Here is a 26,185-nt window from a genome sequence, read left to right on the forward strand (position 1 = left end):
GTGCCTTAGAAAGGGGGAGTTTTACCGAATTCTAGACAATAAAGAAGCAGCAGCCTTTCAATGCCGCATACTCGGGTAGAATGACAGTTCCTCAGATCGTATTGAATTCCGGACCATTAATGAATCAATACGGGGTAGCCAGAGACGGTGGAATCCCCCTTCTCAGTGTTCAGGGCCGTCAGCCCGTTAAGTAGCTCAGTTCCAGCAGAAAAAAAAAAAACTGGTGATGTGATGATAACGTTTTAAATGTTCTCTAGAATGCCCGACGTTAACCGGGAAAAATGGCTCCATGCATTTATTCCTTCTATCTTCATAGTCTCCAGCGAAGACTGTTCCAGAGAGACTGTCCTGGTCTCCCTGAGATAAGTCATTTACTGGAAGTGAATGAGTGCACAGCAGATCTCTAGGGGAAAGGCTTGGTGCCTGCCGCCGTCCGCCCACCAGCCTTGGTTCCTGAAATATTGGTCGGTGGCGAGGTACTGCATTGATCATCCCAATAAATGCTTCGGGCGGAGCAAGAGGAATTCTTGTCCATGTTTTATAAGTGAGTTCACGCAGGTTCAGAAAAGAACATGTGCTCCGCTTGTAAGAGGGTTGAGTTGACTCAGGGACCAGAAATTTGGATGCCAAGTTGAGCACTTCTTCCATTCTAGATGTCGTTTCCCGTATAACGTGCTGGGAAAATGGTGGGAAAAGAAGAAACAGGGCCTGGAGCGATAGCACAGAGGGGAGGGCATTTTGCCTTGCACGCGGCCCACCCGGGTTCGATTCCCAGCATCCCATAGGGTCCCCCGAGCACCGCCAGGAGTGAATCCTGAGTGCATGAGTCAGGAGTAACCCCTGTGCATCGCCGGGTATGACCCAAAAGAAAGAGAAAAAAAAGAAGGAAGAAACAGAAAGACTATTCCCTCATGCCTAGCATTTAGCAGTAACCCTGAGGTCCTGTCGGCCACCTCTCCAAGAAAAAAGGGAAATGGAAACACCAAGACATTATACTTTGGGGACTGGAGCAATAGCACAGCAGGGAGGACATTTGCCTTGCATGCGGCCCACCTGGGTTCGATTCCCAGCCTCCCATAGGGTCCCCTGAGCACCGCCAGGAGTAATTCCTGAGTGCGGAGCCAGGAGTCAGCCCTGAGCATCGCCAGGTGTGACCCACAAAGCAAAAATAAAAAATAAACAGACAATATACATACAGCAGGATTGCTTTCCATCTTAGAATAGAGAAGACCCTCTTAAGTATAAAATGGGAAAAAATATGCCAAGTGCAACAGGGGTTTTGGAGCTGTTGTATGTGGTTAGGGCTGGAGCAATAGCCCATCTGGTAGGGCATTTGCCGTGCACGCGGATGACCCAGCAGACCCGGGTTCGATTCCTCTGCCCCTCTCGGAGAGCCCGGCAAGCTACCGAGAGTATCTCCCCCGCACGGCAAAGCCTGGCAAGCTCCCCGTGACGTATTCGATATCCCGAACACAGTAACCACAAGTCTCACAATGGAGACGTTACTGGGCCCGCTCGAGCAAATAGATGAACAATGGGAGGACAGTGTGACAGTCCTACAGTATGTGGTTAGGTTTCCCTGTCCTGTGCCGACTCCGACAGAGGAACATTAAGCGTTGTCCGCACGGAACGCCATGCAGCCTTCTGTGTGCTAATTCACTTTCTTGCCCGGGGTTGACTCCTGGCTCTGCATTCATGGTTCCTTCCTGACAGTGCTCGGGGGACCGGAAGGGTTGCTGGGGACAGAGCTAGGGTTGGCCATGTGCAAGCAAGCATATACCCCCCCTCGTACTCCCTCTCCAGCGCCTCCTTTTATTGATTTTATTTGAAACTTTGGTTTATGTGCTGCTAAAGGAGACACAGTTAAATTTGTCCTCCAAGGCACATAATCCTGCAAGTCCCCCTCATAGGGCTCCGAGAGCCAAGATTGGCTGAGGGAACGGGTGACACAGACACGCATGACGGGGGGTGGGGGGTCTCCCTAGAATAGCAAGGAGGGGTCAGGCTTGCCTTGCAGTGTCAGGATGGGGCCGGGTCCCACTTAGAACATACCTTAAGCCCCCCACCCACCCACCCAACCCCCACCGCACGCCTTTCTCCGTCCACCCGCAGTCATCACGTGCTGACCCCAGTGTCCACACATCCCCGCAGCCCACTGTGGGGGGGCGCGCCCAGCATTGCTCCCCGTGCTCCCTGGACGGTGCTCCCTCTCGCTGCGGCCTGTCCCCTGTGTTCCCCCACCAGGTCTGCAGCCTCGACCTCCCCGTAGTCTTTCCTATCAGCAGCTTCCTCAGACCCCGAGATGTGAAGATCATTGGCCGTCCTCAGTTACCAACCCCCCCCCAGGCGTTCCCCCCCACCCCCCACCCCTGTTTCAGCTGCGGGTTTTGTTTTGTTTTGTTTTGTTTTTGAGTCATACCCGGTGATGCTCAGGGCTGACTCCTGGCTCTGCACTCAGGAATCACTCCTGGTTGTGCTCGGGGGACCCTATGGGATGCCAGGGATCGAACCCGGGTCGGTCGCGTGTCAGGCCAACACCCTCCCCGCTGTGCTATCACTCCGGCCCCTCATCCGCACTTGTGCAGTGAAATGAGATGGGGTCATTCCATCCAGCATGAGAGAGAAGAGACTTATCTCTCCCATCTCGAGTAGATAAGTCGGATTGGCTCTTGAGACGCTTGTCTGGTTCTGAGGGTTTCCCTGTCACTCACTGCCACCGTGCTCAGGCGTCATCTGCTCCAGAGGCTCTCACAGATTTTATCCCTTTTGCAAGGTGGAACCAAAGTGTCGTAACCGCACCCGCCACTCGCCTCTGCTGTTGGAGACTCGAGTTTTCTGCCGCCGGGACCGTGTTCCGAGTTTTTGGGTTTTTTTTTTTTGCTTTTGGGGTCACACCCGGCGATGCTCAGGGCTAACTCCTGGCTCTGCACTCAGGAATCACTCCTGGCGGTGCTCGGGGGACCCTATGGGATGCTGGGGATCGAACCCGGGTCGGCCGTGTGCCAGGCCCATGCCCTCCCCGCTGTGCTATCACTCCGGCCCCCATTCCGAGTATTTCTAATGTTGCCTTCTTTCGGTCTCTGCTTCCTTTTACGTGTCCACATATGTGCCCCAAATTGGATTAAAGGTCGTGTGTCTGTGATGATGAATGCATGTTAAGTGATATCTCAGGCTGACAGACCTTGTCTGGGCCTTAGCCTCGGGCCTCCATAGACCATCCTGCTGTTCAGGAGCGGGAAGGAGGAAGGCCAGCATCGTCTTTCCATAAACTGTGTGTCTGCGTGTGGGGGGGTGCATGTGTATGTACATATGTGTGCATATGTGTATACGTGTGTGCATGTGCCTGTACATGTGTATGCATGTGTGTATACAAGTCTGTGCATGTGCCTGTACATGTGTGTGAGCACGTGTGTCTGTATCTGTGTGCATGTGTGTTACATGTGTGTGCATGTGACTGTACATGTGTGTGAGCACATGGGTGTCTGCGTGTGCGTGTGTGCATGTGTGTGCATGTGTATACATGTGTGTGCCTGTACATGTGTGTGAGCACGTGTGTCTGTATCTGTGTGCATGTGTGTTACGTGTGTGCATATGTATATACATGTGTGTGCATGTGACTGTACATGTGTGTGGGCACATGTGTGTCTGTGTGCGTGTGTACATGTGTGTGCATGTGTGTATACATGTGTGTGCCTGTACATGTGTGTGAGCACGTGTGTCTGTATCTGTGTGCACATGTGTGTGCATGTGCCTGTACGTGTGTGTGAGCACATGTGTGCCTGTATCTGTGTGTGTCTGTACATGAGTGTGTGGTGTGGGACAGCCTCCCCACTAATGGTGCTGGGGAGGGAGGGGCCCTACAGTTCCAGGGGCCAAACCCAGAGCCCACCCCCCACCCTGTACAACGCGTGCGCTCTGCCGGCTGAGCCACTTGCCCGGCCACTCCGTAACGAGTGGAAAACTTGGTGACTAGGGGCCGGGACACTAGTGTAAATGGACAGTTCACTTGCCTTACACTCAACCAACCCCAGTTCGATTCCCAGCACCCCATGGGGTCCCCCGAGCCCCACCAGGATTGATTGATTCCTGAGCGCAGAGCCAGGAAGTTAGCCCGGAGCACTGCGGGGTGTGCCCCCAAGACAAGCAACTTTAGAAAAAAAGAGAAAAAGAGGGCCCGGGCTGATAGCACGGCCGAAAGGGCATTTTCCTTGCACACAGCTGACGTGGTCAACGCAGGTTCGATCCCCGAGCACCGTCCGGAGTGATTCCTGAGTGCAGAGCCAGGAGTCACCCCTGAGCATTGCCGGGTGTGACCCAAAAAGCAAAAAAAATAAACAACTAGAATGGAGGCTAATCTAAGCCGGAGGCCGGGTCGACCTCGGCAGCACCCTGGCGAACGGGTTCCCGCCTGCATCGGCTCTCTCCTTTGTTTCATTCTCCCAGCGAGGGAACCCGCGCAGGCCCAGACCCGCTCCCGCCGGCTGAAAACATCCCAAGATGTTTACACAGACCGGGAGCCCCACGGCTGCCCAGATCCACGTCTCCAGTGCCTTTTGCCTTCTTTTCTTGGGGGGAGGGGGTCACACACGGCAATGCACAAGGGTTCCTTCTGGCTCTGCACTCAGGAATCGCTCCTGGTGGTGCTCGGGGGACCCTATGGGATGCTGGGAATCGAACCTGGGTTGGCCGCCTGCAAGGCAAACACACTCCCCGCTGTGCTGTCGCTCCAACCCCCCCCCCCCGCCCTTTGCCTACTTTCTCCACCACCCCCTTTTTTTTTCCCCTTGGCAACACCAGGACTGTAACCCAGGTCTCAGACGTGCAGGGCATGTGTGCTCCTGAGCCCTGAACCCCCTCCCCGGCTCCCGGGTCATTTTTAAAGACTTAGTAACTAGCCCCTGGCAGATTTGTTGGGAAGGGATCGGACATCCAAACTGGGTTGCTGATATCCTGGAAGATGCCCAGATAGGGGGGCTGGAGCGATAGCACAGCGGGGAGGGTGTTTGCCTGACATGCGGCCGGCCCGGGTTCGATTCCCAGCATCCCATAGGGTCCCCCGAGCACTGCCAGGAGTGATTCTTGAATGCAGGGCCAGGAGTCAGCCCTGAGCATCGCCAGGTGTGACCCCAAAAAGAAAAAAAATTAAATTAAATACAATAACATGAGACTGACATCCAAGGACAGTAGACACAAGGGCCAGGAGGATTGCCCCATGGTTGGCAGCCTGCCTCACGAGCTGGGGGAGAAGGCGGCTGGAATAGAGAAGGGATCACTGAGTCAGTGAGGGATGGAGGGATCGCTCGGGATGGGAGCTGTGTGCTGAGAGTAGATCAAGGACCCAACGTGATGGCCTCTCAGTGTCTGCATTGCAAACCATGATGCCCCAAAGTCGAGAGAGTCTGGGGGAGATTGTCTGCCATGGAGGCAGGGGGAGTGGGAAAGGGGGAAGGATACTGGGAACATTGGTGGTGGGGAATATGCCCTGGTGGAGGGATGGGTGTTCGATCATTGTATGACTGACACTCAAACATGAAAGCTTGTAACTGCATCTTATGGTGGATCATTGTATGACTGACACTCAAACATGAAAGCTTGTAACTGTATCTTATGGTGGATCATTGTATGACTGACACTCAAACATGAAAGCTTGTAACTGCATCTCACAGTGATTCAGAGAGAGAGAGCAGGAAAGAATGGGTCATCAGCAAAGCCAGGAGATGCACTGGCCTGACCCATCCCGTGGCTGGAGGCCACGCGGACCCCACAGGGGTCCCTGCTGCCCTCGTGGGTCAGGAGTTGCCGCGTTCCTTGTCTAGTGGCAACGTGGCCTTCCCGGGCAGAGAGAGAGATAGCCTGTCCTCGGGGAGCCCAGCGTCCCCCTTGGTGGTGTGGGGAAAGCTGGGGGCAGGGCAGGAAGAGAGAGGCAGTGTCCACCGGGGCCTTGGCTCCTAGATGGACGTCACTGGCCCTGGGAAAACGGTCCCATTGTCCGGTCACTCGGAGCCTCACTTCCCAGCAGAGAGGTCAGCTGGCGCCGCCGGAGCCCAGCCCTCAATCAGGCTGGGAAAAAAATCCATCAGCACGAGGTAGGGGAGGGGGAAACTGAGGCTGGGAGGGTCTCGGGGAAGGGGCACAATGGGCCTGATAATACTCCCCTTGGTACCCCCCCCCCACACACGCAGCCCGTCCTCCTATTTCCTGACTCCCTGCCACCCTGGGGGTCGCCGCTTCTCCGGGACACGTTGGTCCATCGCCGCGGTGGATTGTGGTAATATCCCGTGATTGGCGGCCGGCTGCGCGTGTGCGCATGCGCGTGTGTCCCTGCCCACCGGAAGCGGCTCCGGACTGGACAGTGGCTTTTTGTCGTGGACGTTTATCTCAGCAACAAGTTTTGAATTCTCGAGTCCCGCGTGGTGGTGGAAAGCTTTTGCGTCATGACCCCATTTAGAAATTTCTACTTGGGCCTGGGGGGGCGGGGATGGTCGTGCCACACCCAGCGATGCTTAGGGCTGACTCCTGGTTCTGTGCTCTAAGACCATGTGCGGTGCCAGGGGGGGTCAGACCGGGTTCAACGGCATGCAAAGGCCCCTCAGACCCCTGCACTTGTCTCTTTGACAATGCCCCACCCCCCATTTAGAAATCAGACCCAAGTTTCAAAATGTGCTCAGCTCCGAGGGTGCAGTGAAAATGGAGCCAAACGTTCCACACGCCAAGTTCAAGGCTGGAGCAATAGCACAGCGGGTAGGGCCATTTGCCTGGCATGCGGCCGACCCAGGTTCAATCCCCGGCATCCCATAGGGTCCCTCGAGCACCGCCAGGAGTGATCTCTGAGCACAGAGCCAGGAGTAAACCCCTGTGCATCGCCGGGTGGGACCCGAAAAGAAAAATCAATAAATAATGTCAAGTTCAGATAAATCCATGGAAAGGAGCACCTAGAACCCACTGGAGCGCGGACACGGAACACCGTCAAGGGAAATCATTGTCCTGGAAAGAATGTTCTGGCGAGGTGTGCGCTAGCAGATTCCTGGGGGGCAGGAGAGGGGAGGTGAGCCTGGAGTCATCAGGGGAGAAAGGAGGGGGTGGGCCTGGCTTCATCGGGGCAGCAAGGAGGGGGTGGGCCTGGCTTCATCAGAGGAGCAAGCAGAAGTGTCTCAGGCGCCCCCCGCCAGCCAGGCCTGTGTTTCTCTCCGGGTATTGGGGGGAGCTGGGGGGAGCCCACCCTCGCTTCCAGTCCGGCAAAGGTCAGGCCGGAGCTTGCTCGGAGCCTCCCCGACAGCGCTGCCTGCCTGCTCCTTCCGGGGCGGCGTCATGGCGACAGCCCTGCCCTGCCACCTGGTTTGTGCCACCTGGGGGCCGGCGGAACCCGGGAAGAGAAGGCGGGTTCCCCGGGCTGGAAGATGACTTCATGTTTGCTCAGCTCTGCTGGGAGTGAGCCCCGGGCTGGCCGGGGCTTGGCTGCGGCCGTGACAGGCCAACGCTCCCGGCTCTGGGGGGGCGTCCGGTCCTCTGAGCACTGAGCTGCGGTTCCGACGGGGGCTCGCCAGGTGGGAGATGAGGCCCCCGCGATGATCTGGGGGTGCACCGCCCGGTGGCTGTCGAACTGCTTCATGTAGGTAGTGGTGGTAGTAGCCGTTTCTCTGGCGGGAAGAGTCAGCGCACGTTGGGCGCGGTGAAGGAGCGTTTTCCTGGGGGACGGGGACGGGGGGGGGCGGGGGGGGTCTGCCCGCCTTCCTTGGGTGTCCGCCTTGCTCTGCCTGTCAGCTGCTCCCCGGATGGAACGGGGAGGCTTTCCCCCCTTGGGTGCTGCCTCTTGGGAAAGGGGGATGGGGAGGGAGAGAGAGAGAGAGACAGAGAGAGAGAGAGAGTGTGTGTGTGAGTGTATGTGTGTATGATTTGAGAGTGTGTGTGTGTGAGTTTGTATGTATGTTTTGAGAGTGTGTGTGAGAGAGTGAGAGTGTGTGTGAGTGTATGTGTGTATGTTTTGAGAGTGTGTGTGTGTGAGTGTATGTGTGAGAGAGAGTGTGTGTGTGAGACTTGTGAGAGTGTGTGTGTGAGACTGAGAGTGTGTGTGAGGCTGCGTGAGAGAGAGAGAGAGTGTGTGTGTGTGTGTGTGAGTGTATGTGTGTATGTTTTGAGAGTGTGTGTGTGTGAGTGTATGTGTGAGAGAGAGTGTGTGTGAGACTTGTGAGAGAGTGTGTGTGTGAGACTGAGAGTGTGTGTGAGGCTGTGTGAGAGAGAGAGAGAGAGTGTGTGTGTGTGTGTGTGTGTGTGTGTGAGTGTATGTGTGAGAGAGAGTGTGTGTGAGACTTGTGAGAGAGTGTGTGTGTGAGACTGTGTGAGGCTGTGTGAGAGAGAGAGTGTGTGTGTGTGTGTGTGTGAGAGAGAGAGTGTGTGTGTGTGTGTGTGTGTGTGTGTGTGTGTGTGTGCGCATGTGCAAGCCGCCGTCTCCAGCCGGCTGCTCAGCCTTGTGAGACGTTTCTGGAGCAAGCGTCAGGTAAGGGTGGGAGAGATTCCCCGGCCCTGGGTTCCTCGTCGTAGCTGTGCTGTGTTGTCACATTTGTCCCACGGAACAAAAAATAAATAAATAAGCAAGTAAATGCAGTGTTGGGTCTTTCCAAGAGGCAACTGATAATGCTCCTTGTAAGTGCTCTTTTTTTTTGCTTTTTTTTTTTGCTTTTTTTTTTTTTGCTTTTTTTTTTTTTTGGCGGGCGGGTGGAGGTCACACTCGGCGATGCAAAGGGGTTCCTCCTGGTTCTGTACTCAGGAATCATCCCTGGCAGTGCTCAGGGGACCATATGGGATGCTGGGAATCAAACCCGGGTCAGCCGCATGCCAGGCAAACGCCCTCCCTGCTGTGCTATTGCTCCAGCCCCTCAAGTGCTCTTTTATTGATGGGAGTGTGAACTTGACTTTGGACATGTGTGTGTGTGTGTGTGTGTGTGTGTGTGTGTGTAAAATCCTCTTGCTTCAACACTCTCTAGCTGCGGAAAGTTCAAGCTCTGTTCGGACGGGAAGGGAAGGGTGAGCTCTGCTTCGAGTGCTCGGTCCCAGATCCCGTTACTGTCTCATGTGGCCAACGGAATGGGTGGCCTGGCCTTTGCAGGTCTCTGTGCTTTTTCCCAGAAAATGACCAGAGCTGGGGCTGGAGCAATAGTACAGTGGGTAGGGTGTTGGCCTTGCTCACAGCAGACCCGGGTTCGATCCCCGGCATCCCATAGGGTCCCCCGAGCACTGCCAGGAGTGATCCCTGAGTCAGAGCCAGGAGTCAGCCCTGAGCATCGCCGGGTGGGACCCAAAGAGCACTGTAGCACTGCTCTCCCGTTGTTCGTCGATTTTCTCCAGCGGGCCCAGTAACGTCTCCATTGTGAGACTTGTTGTTACTGTGTTTGGCATCTTGAATACGTCACGGGGAGCTTGCCAGGCTTTGCCTTGTGGGTGAGATACTCTCGGTAGCTTGCTGGGCTCTCCGAGAGGGGCGGAGGAATCGAACCCAGCTCGGCCGGGCTGGTGGCTTGCAAGGCAAACACCCTACCGCTGTGCTATGGCTCCAGCCCAACCCAAAGAGAAAAAAAAATGTGTCAGAGATGACCTTGACCTTGTGCCTCACACGAGTCCCCGAGCCCCAGGGAAATGAGACCCAGAACAGCGGAGGATGCAGTGAGGCGGTGAGCTTCCTTGAGATCAGGAGAACTGCAGGGTGTCTCTGTTACTTCCGGAAACGGAGTGAGAGTCTCTGCTACGCCAGCCGGGTCCCCCCGACCCACAGATCGGCTCCTCGTTTGCTCCTGGTTCTTTTTGGTGCCGGGGATCGAACCCACGACCTCTCTTAAGCCTCTCGGTGGCTGCGCGAGTCGCTCCCACATGAGTCGCAAAGTCCAGCTCGTTCCCGTGGCTTCAGCCAAGAGTGAGTTAACATGCAGTGAACCTCGGAAGCCTATTGAACGTCCTCGTATCTGCCGATCCCGGTTTGGCGGGTCCCGTCCACGTCAGCGTTGGGTACTGTGTGTCTGGAGATGGTCTCGTACCCCGGTGGCGGCTTCCCCCACCGGCTCCCGCCGTTCTCTCCCTCCTTGACCAAAGTGACGCCATCTTTCCCGTTCCCGCGCGGCCCCTGCAGGTCCCGGGGGCTGCCCAAGCTCAAGGAGTCCCGCTCGCACGAGTCCCTGCTGAACCCCTGCAGCGCCGTGGAGTGTCTGGACCTGGGCCGGGGGGAGCCCGTGGCCGTGAAGCCCCTCCACAGCAGCATCCTGGGCCAGGACTTCTGCTTTGAGGTAAGAGGAAGCGTCGGGGGCCGGGTGCGGGGGGTTCCGGGCCTGTGGTTCGGGGGCTTTGTCACTGTGGCCGCCGGCGATGTGATCGTCCCAGCCGGGCTTCCCTGTGCGGAAATCACCCACTTCAGGGAAGGGGGAGGTGCTGACCTCGCTGGTGGGGATGAGGAAGGGAGGGGGGTCTACGCCCCCCGCCCCGCGTTGCCTTGAGCCAAGTCTGTTACCCGTTTTTGTTTTTGTTTTGCTTTTTGGGTCACACCCAGCGATGCACGGGTTACTCCTGGCTCTGCACTCAGGAGTTACTCCTGGCGGTGCTCAGGGGACCCTATGGGATGCTGGGAATCGAACCCGGGTCGGCCATGTGCAAGGCGGCAAACGCCCTACCCGCTGTGCTATCACTCCAGCCCTGTTTTTGTTTTTATTTTTGTTTTTGTTTTTGCTTTTTTGCTTTTTGGGTCCCACCAGGGGATGCTCAGGGCTGACTCCTGGCTCTGCACTCAGGGATCACTCCTGGCAGGGCTCGGGGGACCCTATGGGATGCTGGGAATCGAACCCGGGTCGGCCACGTGCCAGGCAAACACCCTTCCCGCCAGGCTATCGCTCCAGCCCCCCCCCCCACCCTGTTTCCCATTCTGTAGACATTCTGAGCGTTCTCAGCAAAAGTCGCAGGCACGGCAATAAATCACTCAATTGCCATGAGAACTTTTCAGCTGCAAGAAATAATATACCCCACTCTGTGACTATTTTACTCTTTTTTTATTATTATTATTATTATTTTTTTATTTTCTGGGTCAAACCCGGCGAAACTCAGGTTACTCCTGAGTTTCTGTACTCAGGAATTAATTCCGGGCATTTCTGGGATCAAGTCATGGGATGCCAGGGCTTGAACCCAGGTCAGCCGCATGCAAGGCAAATGCCCTACCAGCTGTACTATCGCTCTGGCCCCTACTACTTGATTCTTGAGACCCTGAAGGCCCCCCCCAGCCCCCCCACACACACACCTCCTTAATGAGTATTGAGGAAACTGACCAAAAATCTTTTAGGCCCTTTTCGTTGGGGGGGTCACACCCAGTGATGCTCAGGGCTGACTCCTGGCTCTGCACTCAGGAATCACCCCTGGCGGTGCTCAGGGGACCATATGGGATGTTGGGAATCGAACCCGGGTCAGCCGCGTGCAAGGCAAATGCCCTCCCCGCTGGACTACTGCTCCAGCCCCTTGAGTTATTTTAAGAATCATTTTTCTCCCAAACACCGTTTCAGAAGGTATCCATCAGGAAAACCCTCAGTGAGCCATTCTGTATTCTAAGTCTTTAGAGTCTGGTGTGATCTTCTGCCTGCATCACCCTTATTCCTATTGGCTCCCTTTTTCTTCCCATGATGGGGGAGAAGGTGCCGGGGCTCGAACCCGGGGACCTCTCTGCAGACTCAGCCACTGAGCCACCCACTCAGCCCCTCGGTGGCCGCGCGAGTCGCTCCCACGTGAGACGGGACATCCAGCCCGTTCCCAGGGCTTAAGCCCGAGAGTGAGTGAACATGCAGTGAACCCCCAGGAACCATTTGAACGTCCTTATATCTGCCGATCCCGGTTAAACAGGTCCCGTCCCACGTCAGAGTTAGTCGCTGTGTGTCTGGAAACGGTTCTGTGATCAAGGACAGTGATCACAGCAGTCAGTAATGTGGTTTGGTCAATGGACTTGTGTGCTGAAAGAAAGCGGTCCCAAGCACAAATTTATTTATTTATTTATTTATTTATTTTGCGTTTTTGGGTCACACTCAGCAATGCACAGGGGTTCCTCCTGGCTCTGTGCTCAGGAATTACCCCTGGCGGTGCTCAGGGGACCATATGGGATGCTGGGAATCAAACCCGGGTTGGCCACGTGCAAGGCAAACGCCCTACCTGCTGTGCTATTGCTCCAGCCCCAAGCACAAAATTTGTAAGTCTACAACTGTACCTCATGGTGTCTCACTAATAAAAATTTTAAAAAAAGAAAGAAAGAAAGTGGTCCCTGGGGTTGGAACAATAGTACAGCAGCTAGGGCGTTTGCCTTGCACGTGGCCAACCCGGGTTCGATTCCTAGCATCCCATATGATCCCTGAGCACCGCCAGGAGTGATTCCTGAGTGCAGAGCCAGGAGGAACCCCTGAGCATCGCTGGGTGTGACCCCAAAAAAAGCAATAAATAAATAAATGAAATAAAATAAAACCTGACAACAGGGGTCGGAGCGATAGCACAGCGGGGAGGGCGTTTGCCTTGCACGCGGCCAACCTGGGTTCGATTCCCGGCATCCCATTGGGTTCCCCAAGCATTGCCAGGGGTGATTCCTGAGCGCAGAGCCAGGAGGGACCCCTGGGCATCGCCAGATGTGGAAAGTCCAAAATGATTCCATTCGGTGCCACCGGCCCCCTCCTTAAGTGCTGTCTTCCCACGTGTCCCCCCGTCCCCAGATACGCTGGGCTTTTGGAGAGACACTTTCCCTCTCCTCAGCGCTGCCTCAGATCCCCTCAGCTCAGCATCTGCAGGACCCCAAGGAGAGCCTGGAAACTCTTTCATCCTGATCGTCCTTTTGAAGCGGGGCGGGCCCGTGTTCGATCCCACAACGCCTTCTCGGTCCCGGCGCCGAGGGAGGCGGAGGAAGTAGCACAGGGCGTGTGGCCGGGACCACGGGGTTGTCCCCGAGCCAGCCGGGTGGCCGCAGTTTCCTGCCGCGTCGAGCGAGGCGGGGAGGGGGCTGGGCTTCGTTCCTCGCCTGACCTCTCGTCTTCCTGCTGCAGGTCACCTACCTGAGTGGCAGCAAGTGCTTCAGCTGTAACTCTGCCTCCGAGAGAGACAAGTGGATGGAAAACCTTCGCAGAACGGTCCAGCCCAATAAGGTAACAGCAGCCGTGGGACTCTGAAAACGTTGGGTTTGCTTCAGTGCGGTCGGTCGGTCGGTTAGTGCAGTGGTGCAGCTTGGAGCTACCCCTGGGGGTGTGGGGGGGGGCTACTCCCGGCTCTGTGCTCCAGAGTCACCCCAGCAGTGCTCAGGGGCCCACCTGTTGCCTGGGATCGAACCCGGGCCTCCTGCATGCGGAGTCCAAGTTCCGGCTCATGTCACTGTCTCCCTGGTTCCAGTTCTTTTTTTTTTTTAAATAGATACCAGTTTTATTTTATTTATTTATTTATTTATTTATCTTTTTGGGTCACACCCGGACATGCACAGGGGTTCCTCTTGGCTCTGCACTCAGAATCACTCCTGGCGGTGCTCGGGAGACCCTATGGGATGCTGGGAATCAAACCCGGGTCAGCCACGTGCAAGGCAAAAACACCCTTCCTGCTGTACTTCCTATCGCTTTGGCCTTTCAAGCTGAATCTTTGTTGGGTGTGTGTGTGTGTGTGTGTGTGTGTGTGTGTGCGCGCGCGCGCTTTTTGGGTCCCACCCAGCGATGCTCAGGGCTGACTCCTGGCTCTGCACTCAGGCATCACTCCTGGCAGTGCTCGGGGGACCCTATGAGATGCCAGGGATCAAACCCAGGTCAGCCACGTGCAAGGCAAATGCCCTCCCTGCTGTGCTGTCACTCCGGCCCTGGTCCCAGTTCTTTATCTTGACTAGAGTTTCTAAGAAATACTTGCTTGTATATTAGAAAGAAAGAAAGAAGGAAGGAAGGAAGGAAGGAAGGAAGGAAGGAAGGAAGGAAGGAAGGAAGGAAGGAGGAAGAAAGGAAGGGAGAAGAAAGGGAAGGAGGGAGGAACAAAGGAAGGAAGGAAGGAAGGAAGGAAGGAAGGAGGGAGGGAGGAAGGGAGAGAGAAAGAAAGAAAGAAAGAAAGAAAGAAAGAAAGAAAGAAAGAAAGACATACTTCCTTATTACCCCGCATTGCCAATACCATCAGAACTTGACCAAAGTGGATAAAATGAGAGACGGGAAGTGACTGGCCTGGGCCAAAATCCACCACAGAAATAGGGCTGGAGCAATATCTGTAAGGCGTTTGCCTTGCAAGCAGCCAACCCGGGTTCGATTCCCAGCATCCCATAGGGTCCCCTGAGCACCGCCAGGGGTAATTCCTGAGTGCAGAGCCAGGAGTAACCCCTGAGCATCACTGGGTGTGACCCAAAAAGCAAAAAAAAAATAGGGCCAGGAGACGGCTGGCTTCACTTGTGCCTTAGAAGCTCTCTGGTTCACTCTCGGTTGGCCAGAGAACTAACATTATGGGATTATTTTATTTTTCACCCCCCTGAAAGTAGAGCCTCATTGAAACAGGCTTAAGATTCAACTAGAGGGACCAGAGCAATAGCACAGCGGGAACTGTGTTTGCCTTGCATGTGGCCAACCCGGGTTCAATCTCCAGCATCTCATAGGGTCCCCTGAGCACCGCCAGGAGAGATTCCTGAATGCAGAGCCAGGAGTTAACCTGAGCATCGCTGGGGGTGAACCAAAAAGAAAAAAAAAATTAGCTAAAGAGGCCAAAGCAATAATGCCTTGCACATAATCAACCCGGGTTCGATCCCTGGCATCCCATAGGGTCCCCTGAGCCTGCCAGGAGTGATTCCTGAATGCAGAGCCAGGAGGAACCCCTGAGCATCACCCAATGTGATCCCCCCAAAAAAGAAAAAGATTCAGCTAGATTCTTGGGGTGATCTCTGAACATCGCCTGCCGGTGGTCATCAGCTGAGTTGCTTCCCACAGGACAACTGCCGACGTGCCGAAAATGTTCTCCGCCTGTGGATCATTGAAGCCAAGGACCTCGCCCCTAAGAAGAAGTACTTCTGTGAACTGTGCCTTGACGATACCCTCTTCGCGCGAACCACCAGCAAGACCAAAGCGGACAATATCTTCTGGGGGGAGCACTTCGAGTTCTTCAGCCTGCCGCCCCTTCACAGCATCACGGTCCACATCTACAAGGACGTGGAGAAGAAGAAGAAGAAGGACAAGAACAACTACGTGGGGCTGGTCAACATCCCCACGGCCAGCGTGACGGGCCGCCAGTTCGTGGAGAAGTGGTACCCGGTGAGCACGCCCACCCTCAGCAAGGGCAAGGCAGCCGGGCCGTCCATCCGCATCAAGTCCCGCTTCCAGACCATCACCATCTTGCCTATGGAGCAGTACAAGGAGTTCGCCGAGTTCGTCACCAGCAACTACACCATGCTGTGCTGCGTCCTTGAGCCGGTCATCAGCGTGAGGAACAAGGAGGAGCTGGCCTGCGCCTTGGTGCACATTCTGCAGAGCACCGGAAGAGCCAAGGTGAGGACGCCGGGAGTGGGGGACGGGGAGCTTCGCTCGGGATCGAAGCCCCCGCCTCTTCCGGCCCAGTTAACTGAGGCACTGTGGGAGGTGGAAATTAAGAGATGGGGGCTGGAGCGATAGCACAGCGGGGAGAGCGTTGGCCTTGCACGCGGCCGACCCGGGTTCGATCCCCAGCATCCCATAGGGTCCCCCGAGCCCCGCCAGGAGGGATTCCTGAGTGCAGAGCTAGGAGGAACCCCTGAGCATCGCCGGGTGGGACCCCAAAAAATCAAATAATAATAATAATGATGATAATAATAATATTCATGGAACTAGAGTGATAGTCCAGCAGGGAGGGCGTTTGCCTTGCATGCGGCTGACCCGGTTCGATCCCCGGCATCCCATAGGGTCCCCCGAGCACCGCCAGGAGTGATTCCTGAGTGCAGAGCTGGGAGTCAGCCCTGAGCATCGCCGGGTGGGACCCAATAAGCAGAACATTTGGGGGCTGGAGCGATCACACAGCGGAGAGGGCATTTGCCTTGCACGCGGACGACCCGGGTTCGATTCCCAGCATCCCATAGGGTCCCCTGTGCACCGCCAGGAGTAACTTCTGAGTGCAGAGCCAGAAGTAACCTCTGTGCATCGCCAGGTGTGACCCAAAAAGCAAAAAAAAAAAAAAGCAAAACATAAATAAACTTTATTGGGGTGTACCTTGAGGATGACAAGAGCACCCATTTGAAGCAGAAAAAGTCTCGATAAACATTTGACAGCGCCCACACCCCTCCCATATGCTGCTAGTGAAGCCACCTTAAGTGGCCTTTATGTCCCAGTGTCTCTTCCTGGCCAGCGTGTAAGTCCACGGTCCCTAACGCTGTGAAACTGGCCCCCAAATAACCCGCCAGTGGCTCAGTGCTTTGTTTCAAGTTCCCTCTGTGTAGGGCTCCGGAGAGTTTCAGCTGTCACCGCATACGTAATTTTCAAATCACACTGTAGTGACACATTTCAAACTGAGCCACCGTAAAATGCTAAACTTGATATTAAAATGCAATGGGGGGGGGGCCAGAGCGATATCACAGTGGGGAGGGTGTGCGCCTGGCACACGGCCAACCCTGGTGCGATCCCCAGCATCCCCGAGGGTCCCCCGAGCACCGCCAGGAGTGATTCTTGAGTGCAGAGCCAGAAGGAACCCCAGAACATTGCCGGCTGGGGCCCATAAAGCAAATAAATAAATAAAAGAGTTTTCAAATTGGAGATGGATGCTCCGCTTTGCACACCCGCCCCCCCCAAAAGATAGAATTGGAGGGGCCCCTGGTGAGCATTTCTGCGACTGAAAAGGGGTAGGGATTCGAACCCGGAAGAAGAAAGACAGTTGGACACAGATTTTTGTCCGTTTGTCCAGGCCCGTTGGCGTGAAGCGTCCGCATGGCTCAGTTGGAATTGGCTAGGCAGAAGGGGAGGCAACGCCTAGTTAAGCCTCTAGGTTAGGGCCTGTGTTTCTTGGGCAGTAGCTCTCGAGAGGGTTGTGCCATTTCTCTGTGTGTGTGTGTGTGTGTGTGTGTGTGTGTGTGTGTGTGTGTGTGTGTAACAACTTTTATACTGAGAGAAATTTAGAGATTTGGAGCCTGAAGAAGAACCCAGAGGGGAAGGCGTTGGCCTGGTGCGCTTCCGACCCGGGTTCGATCCCCGGCATCCCATAGGGTCCCCCGAGCCCCACCAGGAGTGATCCCTGAGCGCAGAGCCCGGAGTCAGCCCTGAGCATTGCTGGGTGTGACCCAAAAAGCAAAATAATAATAATAATAATAATAATAATGAGTAAATGAGCAATTGGCGGAAAGGGCGTTGGCCTGGCACGCGGCCGACCCGGGTTCAATCCCCGGCATCCCATAGGGTCCCCCGAGCACCGCCAGGAGTGATCCCCGAGTGCAGAGCCAGGAGTCAGCCCTGAGCGTCACCGGGTGGGACCCAAAAGACCAAAATAATATTAACAATAATAATAATAATGAGTCATGGGACTGGACAGATAGCACAGCGGGGAGGGCGTCTGCCTTGGACGCAGCCGACCCGGGTTCGACTCCCAGCATCCCATAGGGTCCCCCCAAGCACCGCCAGGAGTGATTCCTGAGCGCAGAGCCAGGAGTCAGCCCTGAGCATCGCCAGGTGGGACCCCCAAGTGTCCCCCCCCAAAAAAAAATAAAGGAAAGAAAAAAGGAAGTTTAGAGAAGTGTGAGGAAGGAGAAATAGATTTGTGTTAAAGAGAGAAAAGAGAACTCGGGCTTCTCCTGTGTTTCAAGTTCCGAGCCTCTGTCCCTAGATCCAGAGGGAGCTATTCCAGAAGGACCCAGGCTAAAATGGGAATGCCAAGGGATGTGGGGTAATTGGAGGCGGTGCATGGGGGCCTTAGCAGGAGTGCGGGAAGATGGCAGAGGAGAAACGCTGGATGTGAGGAGTTCAGCCACCCATTGGCAAGAGGTCACGGCTGGCCCCGACTGTGGCGGTCACACATCTTCTTCCTTCTGGGGATGCTGACCCTGGTGGAAAGCCCTCGAGCTCCAGAGCGTTCACAGCCTGCATGGTTAATTGAAAACCAAGCAGTGAAAAAAAAAACCAAAAAAACAAAAACGCGGGGTCAGAGCCATAGCACAGTGGGGTGGGTGTTTGCTTTGCACGCAACCAACCCGGGTTCGATCCCCAGCACCCCATAGGGTCCCCCAAGCACCACCAGGAAGTGATTTCTGAGCGCAGAGCCGGGAGGAACCCCTGTGCATCGCTGGGTGTGACCCTGAAGGACAAAAAAAGAAAAAGGAAATATAAAATGCTCATCAGGTTCTTCCTCGATGAGAACCGCTCGGAGACTCAGCAGTTACTCTGGCTGGCTGCTTTCCTCTTGATTGTCGCTGTTGGGTTTCCTCATAATTTAGAGCTTTGGGGAAGTGGGAGTGTTGAAAACGCTTGCAAGTGTGGCCTGAGAAGGTTGAAGCCTCATCTTTGATTTTTGGTGGGGTTGTTTGTTTGTTTGTGTTTGTTTTGTTTTTTGTTTCTGTTTTTGCTTTTTTGGGTCACACCCGGCGATGCACAGGGGTTACTCCTGGCTCTGCACTCAGGAGTTACGCCTGGCAGTGCTCAGGGAACCCTATGGGATGCTGGGAATCGAACCCGGGTCAGCCATGTGCAAGGCAAACGCCCTACCTGCTGTGCTATCGCTCCAGCCCCTGTGTTTTTTTTTTTTTGCTTTTCCTTTCAGTCATTCAAGATTCATGATAATGTGTATTTTAAAAAAATAAATAAAACAAAAAACTTTGGAGGGCACTGGAGCAATAGCACAGTGGGTAGGGTGTTTGCCTTGCACACGGCTGATCCGGGTTCGATCCCCGGCATCCCATAGAGTCCCCCGAGCACTGCCAGGAGTGATTCCTGCGTGCGGAGCCAGGAGTCAGCCCTGAGCATCGCCGGGTGGGACCCAAAAAGCAATCAATCAATCAATAAAGAGTGATGAACCAGGGACCTGGGCAATAGCACAGCAGGGAGGACATTGGCCTTGCACACGGCTGACCCGGGTTCGATCCCCGGCATCCCATAGAGTCCCCCGAGCACTGCCAGGAGTGATTCCTGAGTGTGGAGCCGGGAGTCAGCCCTGAGCTTCGCAAGGTGTGACCCAATAAGCAAAACAAACAAACAGAAAAAACAGTGGGCCCCTGGGAGCCTGCACAGAGACCGGGGTACGGTTTGTTCTTCCCCGAAGCCCTCACCCAGTCCGGGAGTTGTGGGGTGCTGAAAATATGGAGGTGAACGGAGCCTTGTCGGGCGAACAGCCAGCCTCCCGTGGGAAACAGATAAGCCGGCCACTGCAGACGTGAACGCGTCGTTCCGCTGACGAGACAGACCAGGTCTCTGGTGCCAGGGTGGAGCTTTGCAGTGGGGGAGGGCGTCTGTCAATGGCATTCCAGGCTGGTGCTGGTCTGGGAAGGCTTCCTGGAGGAAGTGATCAGTGTGTGAACTAAGACCCCAGGAATCCCAGCAATGAGCTCCCTGGCAGAGAGGGCGGGTGTGAAGGTGCCACTGTGTCATGTTGCGTGGCGAGCAGGTGACACTGCACGCTGGAGAGGGCTCGGTGGGGTCCGGTGGCTGAGTTAGGGCAGGGCGTGGAGACCAAGGTATGGAGCTGGGGTTCCCCGACCTCCATCCCCGACACACTCACGGTCCCAGAACAAGGACAGGTGAGGGGCCGGAGCGAGAGCACAGCGGGGAGGGCATTGGCCTGGCAGGCGGCCCACCCGGGTTCAATCCCCGGCATCCCATGGGGTCCCCCAAGCGCCGCCAGGAGGGATTCCTGAGTGCAGAGCCAGGAGTCAGCCCTGAGCATCGCTGTGTGGGACCCAAAAAGCAATCAATCAATCAATTAGTAGAGTGATGAACTAGGGACCTGAGCAATAGCACAGCAGGTAGGGTGTCTGCTTTGCACGTGGCTGACCCAGGTTCGATCCCCGGCATCCCATCGGGTCCCCTGAGCACTGCCAGGAGTGATGCCTGAGTGCAGAGCCGGGAGTCAGCCCTGAGCATCACCGGGTGGGACCCAAGAAGCAAAACAAAAAAAAGACAGGTGAGGCTGCAGACGTTGAGGGGAGCAGGGCCCTCAGGGGCTCATCCAAAGGGCCACGCACATTTTTGGTTTGCGGGAACCTCATTCAGCACCCTTCAGGGTGGCTCTTCTTGGCGCAGTGCTCAGGAGTGGCCCCTAAGGACGTGGGCCCCAGAATGCCAGGGCTCAGCTGGGCTCTGCCACCTGCAAGCAAGGCTCATGCTTTGGCTTAACCCTGGGTTGTTTGGTTTGGGTTTTTTTTTTTTTGTTTTTGTTTTTGTTTTTTTGCTTTTTGGGTCCCACCCGGAGATGCTCAGGGCTGACTCCTGGTTCATGCACTCAGGAATTACTCCTGGCAGTGCTCGGGGGACCCTATGGGATGCTGGGGATCGAACCTAGGTCAGTTGCGTGCAAGGCAAACGCCCTCCCCGCTTGCTCCAGCCACATCCCTGGGTTTGGTCTTGAGTCCCACGCCGGAAACGCTTTGAAGGGAGTTTCACTGAGGGGCGTTGGCAACTGAAGTTTCATCCTGACCGTTCTTCCCTTCCAGCCTGTTAGTTTTTGACTTTTCTTCCCGCGAGCCCATTAGTCATTTCAACATTATTTTTATTATTATGATTATCATCATCATCATTATTATTATTTGATTTTTGGATCACATCTGGTGATGCTCAGGAGTTATTCCTGGCTCTGCACTCAGGAATCACTTCTGGCGGTGCTCAGGGGACCATATGGGATGCTGGGAATCGAACCCGGGTCGGCTGTGTGCGAGGCAAACACCCTACCTGCTGTGCTATCTCTCCAGCCCCCTTTAGCACTTTTGACATTTTTGTTTTTGTTTTTTGCTTTTTGGGTCCCACCCGACGATGCTCAGGGCTGACTCCTGGCTCTGCACTCAGGGATCACTCCTGGCGGTGCTCGGGGGACCCTATGGGATGCCGAGAATCGAACCTGGGTCGGCAGCATGCAAAGCAAACGCCCTAGCCACTGGACTATATGGTTCCAGCACACTTTTTTTCTTTCTCTTCTTTCTTTCTTTCTTTCTTTCTTTCTGTCTTTCTGTCTTTCTTTTTTTTGTTCTTTCTTTCCTTCTTTCTTCCTTTTTTTTTCCCCGCTCTCTCTTTTTTTTCTTTCTTTCATTCTGATTGGGCTGGAGTGGTAACACAGCAGATAGGGTCTGCCTTGCATATGGCCGACCCGAGTTCGATTCCTCCACCCCTCTCGGAGAGCCTGGCAAGCTACCGAGAGTATCTCGCCCTCATGGCAAAGCCTGGCAAGCTCCCCGTTGCGTCTTCGAGATGCCAAACACAGTAACAAGTCTCACAGTGTTACTGGGCCTGTTCGAGCAAATCGATGAACAACGGGAGGACAGTGACAGCGACAGTTCACTCTGATTGGGTCACACCTGGCGATGCTCAGAGGTTCCTCCTGGCTCTGCACTCGGGGATCACTCCTGGTGGTGCTCCAGGGACCCTAGGGGATGCCGGGGATCGAACCCGGGTCAACCGTGTACAAGGCAAATGCCCTCCCTGTTGTACTGTCGCTCTGGCCTCAACCAAAATTGACTTTTACTCCCTCTGAGCTCCTTAGTGCTTTTGACTTTTCTTCCCAGAAGCCCTTTAGTCATTTTTGATTGTGTGTGTGTGTGTGTGTGTGTGTGTGTGTGTGTGTGTGAACGCGCGCACTTCTTGGATCACACCTGGCGATGCTCAGGGGTTTCTCCTGGCTCTTCACTCAGGAATCACTCCTGCCGGTGCTCAGGGGTTTCTCCTGGCTCTTCACTCAGGAATCACTCCTGCCGGTGCTCAGGGGACCCTATGAGATGCTGGGAATCGAACCCGGGTCAGCCATGTACAAGGCAAATGCCCTCCCTGGGCTATCACTCCAGCCTCAACCAAAATTGACTTTTCTTCCCTCTGAGCCCCTTAGTCCTTTTGACTTTTCTTCCCAGAAGCCCGTTGGTCATTTTGACGTGTGTGTGTGTGTGTGTGTGTGTGTGTGTGTGTGTGTTTGTGTGTATGTGCGCGTGCACTTCTTGGGTCACACTTTGCAATGCTCAGGGGTTCCTCCTGGCTCTGCACTCAGGAATCACTCCTGGCGGTGCTCAGGGGACCCTATGGGATGCTGGGAATCGAACCCGGGTCGGCCGTGTGCAAGGCAAACGCCTTCCCCACTGTGCTATCGCTCCAGCCCCAACCAAAATCTCCTTTTCTTCCCGCCGAGCTCCGTTAGCACTTTTGACTTTCCTTGGCCGTGTTCCCCCCTCGGCTCGCCCCGGCTGTCGCCGCTCCCTGCCCTGACGGAACCCTCTTCCCCCCTCCCCAGGACTTCCTGACCGACCTGGTGATGTCCGAGGTGGACCGCTGCGGGGAGCACGACGTGCTGATCTTCAGGGAGAACACCATCGCCACCAAGTCCATCGAGGAGTACCTGAAGCTAGTGGGACAGCAGTACCTGCACGACGCGCTGGGTACGCGGGCACGCCGTCGGGTCCGTCCCCTCCCCCTCCCGAGAGCCCCAGTGCAGGGGCCGCGTGTGGGTTTCTCAAACCCTGGTCCCCAGGCGCCCCCGGTCCCCCTTCTGAGGCCTGCTGTCACTCTAGTGGCCGTCGCTCCTGAGAGCCTGGAAGGCGCCGTGGGCTGTGTGGTTCCCAAACCAAGGACAGTTCCCCGGACCCTGATTCCTGCCCTCCAGGCCCCCAGAGTTTTCTTTTTTGGGGGGTCGCACCTGGTGATGCTCAGGGCTGACTCCTGGCTCTGCACTCAGGAATCACTCCTGGTGGTGCTCGGGGGACCCTATGGGGTGCTAGGGATACTGTATCCTCTAGTCCATAGGTTGCTTTATTTCCAGATGCACTTTTTTGGGGGGGGGGCTTTTTGGGTCACACCCGGCGATGCTCAGGGGTTCCTCTTGGCTCTGCACTCAGGAATCACTCCTGGCGGGGCTCAGGGGACCCTATGGGATGCTGGGAATTGAACCCGGGTCGACCGCGTGCAAGGCCAACGCTCTCCCCTCTGTGCTATCGCTCCAGCCCTGCCCCCAGAGTTTTTGGACAGAACGTGCTGTCTGGTCCAGGTTCCTGGGAATAGGGCAGTTCTCTTGCCACCCGGCCCCACCTTGAATTTTTGACGGCCACCGTCCAAGTGAGGCTGGGTCAGGCTGCAGGTTTCTTGGGAAGCGTCACTTCTGTCCCCTCACTTTCCTCCGTGCACCACACGGGTGCGGCCAGCGCTCTCTCGGAGGAATGGAGGGGGGTGGTCTCATTTCAGTCGCAAGGCTGGGGCACAGAGAAAGCAGGTGAAAAGAACCACAGCGGGACCAGAGCGATGGCACGGCGGGGAGGGTGTTGGCCTGACACGCGGCCGACCAGGGTTCGATCCCCGGCATCCCATAGGGTCCCTCGAGCACTGCCAGGAGTGACTCCTGAGTGCAGAGCCAGGAGTCAGCCCTGAGCATCACCGTGTGTGACCCAATCAGAAAGAGAGAAAGAGGAGAGAGAAAGAGAGAGAGAGAGAGAGAGAGAGAGAGAGAGAGAGAGAGAGAGAGAGAAAGAGAGAGAGAGAGAGAGATGGGCTGGAGAAATAGCACAGTGGCATTTGCCTGGCACATGGCCGACCCGGGTTCGATTCCCAGCATCCCATAGGGTCCCCTGAGCACCTCCACGAGTCAGCCCTGAGCATCGCTGGGTGTGACTGAAAAAGCAAAAAAAAAAAAAAAATTAACGCAAAAAAAAAAAATCCCAAACACTGGGCCAGAAAGATGGGACAGTAGGTAACGTGCTTCCTTGCACGCGGCTGACCCTGGTTCAATCCCCAGCATCCAACACGGTCCCCTAAGCTCACCGGGAGTGACCCCAGAGCACCCCTGGTAGCGGATCAAAAAAAACAATAGCAACAAAAAAAATTAGAGGCTCAGTCTGTCATCAGGGCCGCTGAAGGAATTTCCAAATGGCGACCTTACAGAGCGGGAAGTCTGTACAAGTCCCTTCAAGGACACCAACTAATTAAATGTCTGATTGGCTCAATGAGACATGGAAATTAATCCGGTGAGCAGGGGAAGAAAATCAAGTAGTTCTCCCCCAACCCACCCTGCCTCCACTATTATCATATTTATAACCCAGGCAGGGCCAGGCTGGTGGAACCCTGCAGCTGGCAAGGCATAAAGGAGTGAGAGGCTTTCACACCCCCCCGTACCCCCAGCCTCCATCCTCTTGTTTTGTTTTTGCTTTGGGGTCCCACCCGATGATGCTCAGGGCTGACTCCCGGCTCTGCGCTCAGGGATCCCACCTGGCGGTGCTCGGGAGACCCTACGGGATGCTGGGGATCGAACCCAGGTCGGCTGCATGCAAGCCTTATCTGCTGGACTATGGCTCTAGCCCCAAATCTCCCAGGTCCTCTTAACCCCTCCCTCCCCATTTGCTCAGCCCGTTACCCCTTGGCTCTCTGTGGTGATTTTGCCTCTGTTGTTCACTTTTTTTCTGGTGGGAATCCCGTTTTTGAGAGCAGCTTCAAGAAGTCTGTTTTGTGGGGCTGGAGCGATAGCACAGCGGGTAGGACGTTTGCCTTGCACACAGCCGGGTTCGATTCCCAGCATCCCATATGTCCCCTGAGCACCGCCAGGAGTAACTCCTGAGTGCAGAGCCAGGAGGAACCCCTGTGCATCACCGGGTATGACCCAAAAAGCAAAAAAAAAAGTATGTTTTGGGAGCCCAGAGGTGTAAATTCAGGCCTAGTTTCAATACGGTGCGAGGTTGTAATGTGATTTTTTCCCCCCACCTCAATTCTGAAAGGCCGCTAAATCTCCAGGTACCGGAAGAGGGGTCAGTTATTTCCATCAGATGATGGGGACGGTTGTGACCGGAGTCTTGGAAACACAATTGAGGGTGATCACATAGCCAGCGAAGTCTTGCTAAACCTGTAAGCTAAGTTAAGCACAGTGGAGAGTGGTTATTATATTCCTTATTCTTTGTGCAGGAGGGGGATTTAAAAAAAAAGGCTATTTCCAGATGCCAGAAGAAAACTGTCAGAGAAACTGCCATCCCTGAGACCGGGTTGTCTCAACACTGTAGGGAAAGCCCCCAAGGACCATGCTATAGGACCCCTGCCAGAAAGATGATGTTGGTTGGACACTTTTCGGGGGGTGGGGTCCCACCCAGCAATGCTCAGGGCTGACTCCTGGTTCTGCACGCAGGAATCACTCCTGGCGGTGCTCTGGGGACCCTGTGGGATGCCGGGGATCGAACCCGGGTTGGCCGCGTGCAAGGCCAACGCCCTCCCCGCTGTGCTCTCGCTCTGGTTCCTGGTTGGACACTTCCATGTGCTATTTTCTTACTTCAAGGAGCTGAGTGGGTTGTGAACACATCTAGCGGTGCCCAGAAGCTGTTGTCGCCTCTCGCTCAGAGGTCACTCTTGGTGGCGCCCAGGGAACTGTCCTTGGGTCACTGTGTGCTAGGAGAACGCCTTCTCCAGCTTGACCGCTCTGGGCCTGCCTTACCACTCTGAGTGACTTGGGGGGTCCCCAGGAGGAAGCCCCACGACCATTAAGAAAATAGTAACAGGGCCGGAGCCACAGTACCATGGGTAGGGCGTTTGCCCTGCATGCGGCTGACCCGGGTTCAATTCCCAGCATCCCATAGGGTCCCCCGAGCACTGCCAGGAGTGATTCCTAAGTGCAGAGCCAGGAGTAACCCCTGAGCATCACCAGGTGTGACCGAAAAAGAAAAAAAAAAACCTCTAAATAAAAACTGTAATTTCAACAATAATAATGCACTGTAGCACTGTCCTCCCATTGTTCATCGATTTGCTCGAGCAGGCACCAGTAACGTCTCCCTGGTGAGACTTGCAACGACAGCAACAACAGCAATAGTAATCGCTTGATCACTTGACATCCCGTTACTCGTCGATTTGCTCGAGCGGGCACCGGTAACGTCTCCATTCGTCCCTGTGCGTGCTAGTGTAGCCCAATGGCGTCTGCTCGTTCTAGGAACACGACGAGCCTCGATAATAATAATAATATTTTCAAAATAATAATTTTAAAATGATGTTGTTTACCATGGCGGGGGGGACCCCACACCAACTAATAAGTTCCGGCTCTTTGGTTCCCATAAATACCACGATCCTAATGCCAGCGCGCATGGCCTTTG

The 26,185-nt window shown here is 55.2% G+C and overlaps 1 protein-coding gene across 1 annotated transcript in view; it reads left to right on the forward strand.

Annotated features, from left to right (window-relative positions):
• Positions 1 to 26,185, forward strand: part of RASAL2 (RAS protein activator like 2) — a 264,537-nt gene that overhangs the window by 213,421 nt on the left and 24,931 nt on the right. Inside the window, 4 exon segments of the mRNA XM_056107324.1 lie at positions 10,118 to 10,271; positions 13,041 to 13,139; positions 14,931 to 15,485; positions 22,369 to 22,513. Coding sequence (XP_055963299.1) covers positions 10,118 to 10,271; positions 13,041 to 13,139; positions 14,931 to 15,485; positions 22,369 to 22,513 — 953 coding nt within the window.

This window comes from Sorex fumeus, unplaced genomic scaffold (genome assembly GCF_029834395.1).
Source record: "Sorex fumeus unplaced genomic scaffold, SorFum_2.1 ptg000161l, whole genome shotgun sequence".
Classification (NCBI taxonomy): domain Eukaryota; kingdom Metazoa; phylum Chordata; class Mammalia; order Eulipotyphla; family Soricidae; genus Sorex; species Sorex fumeus.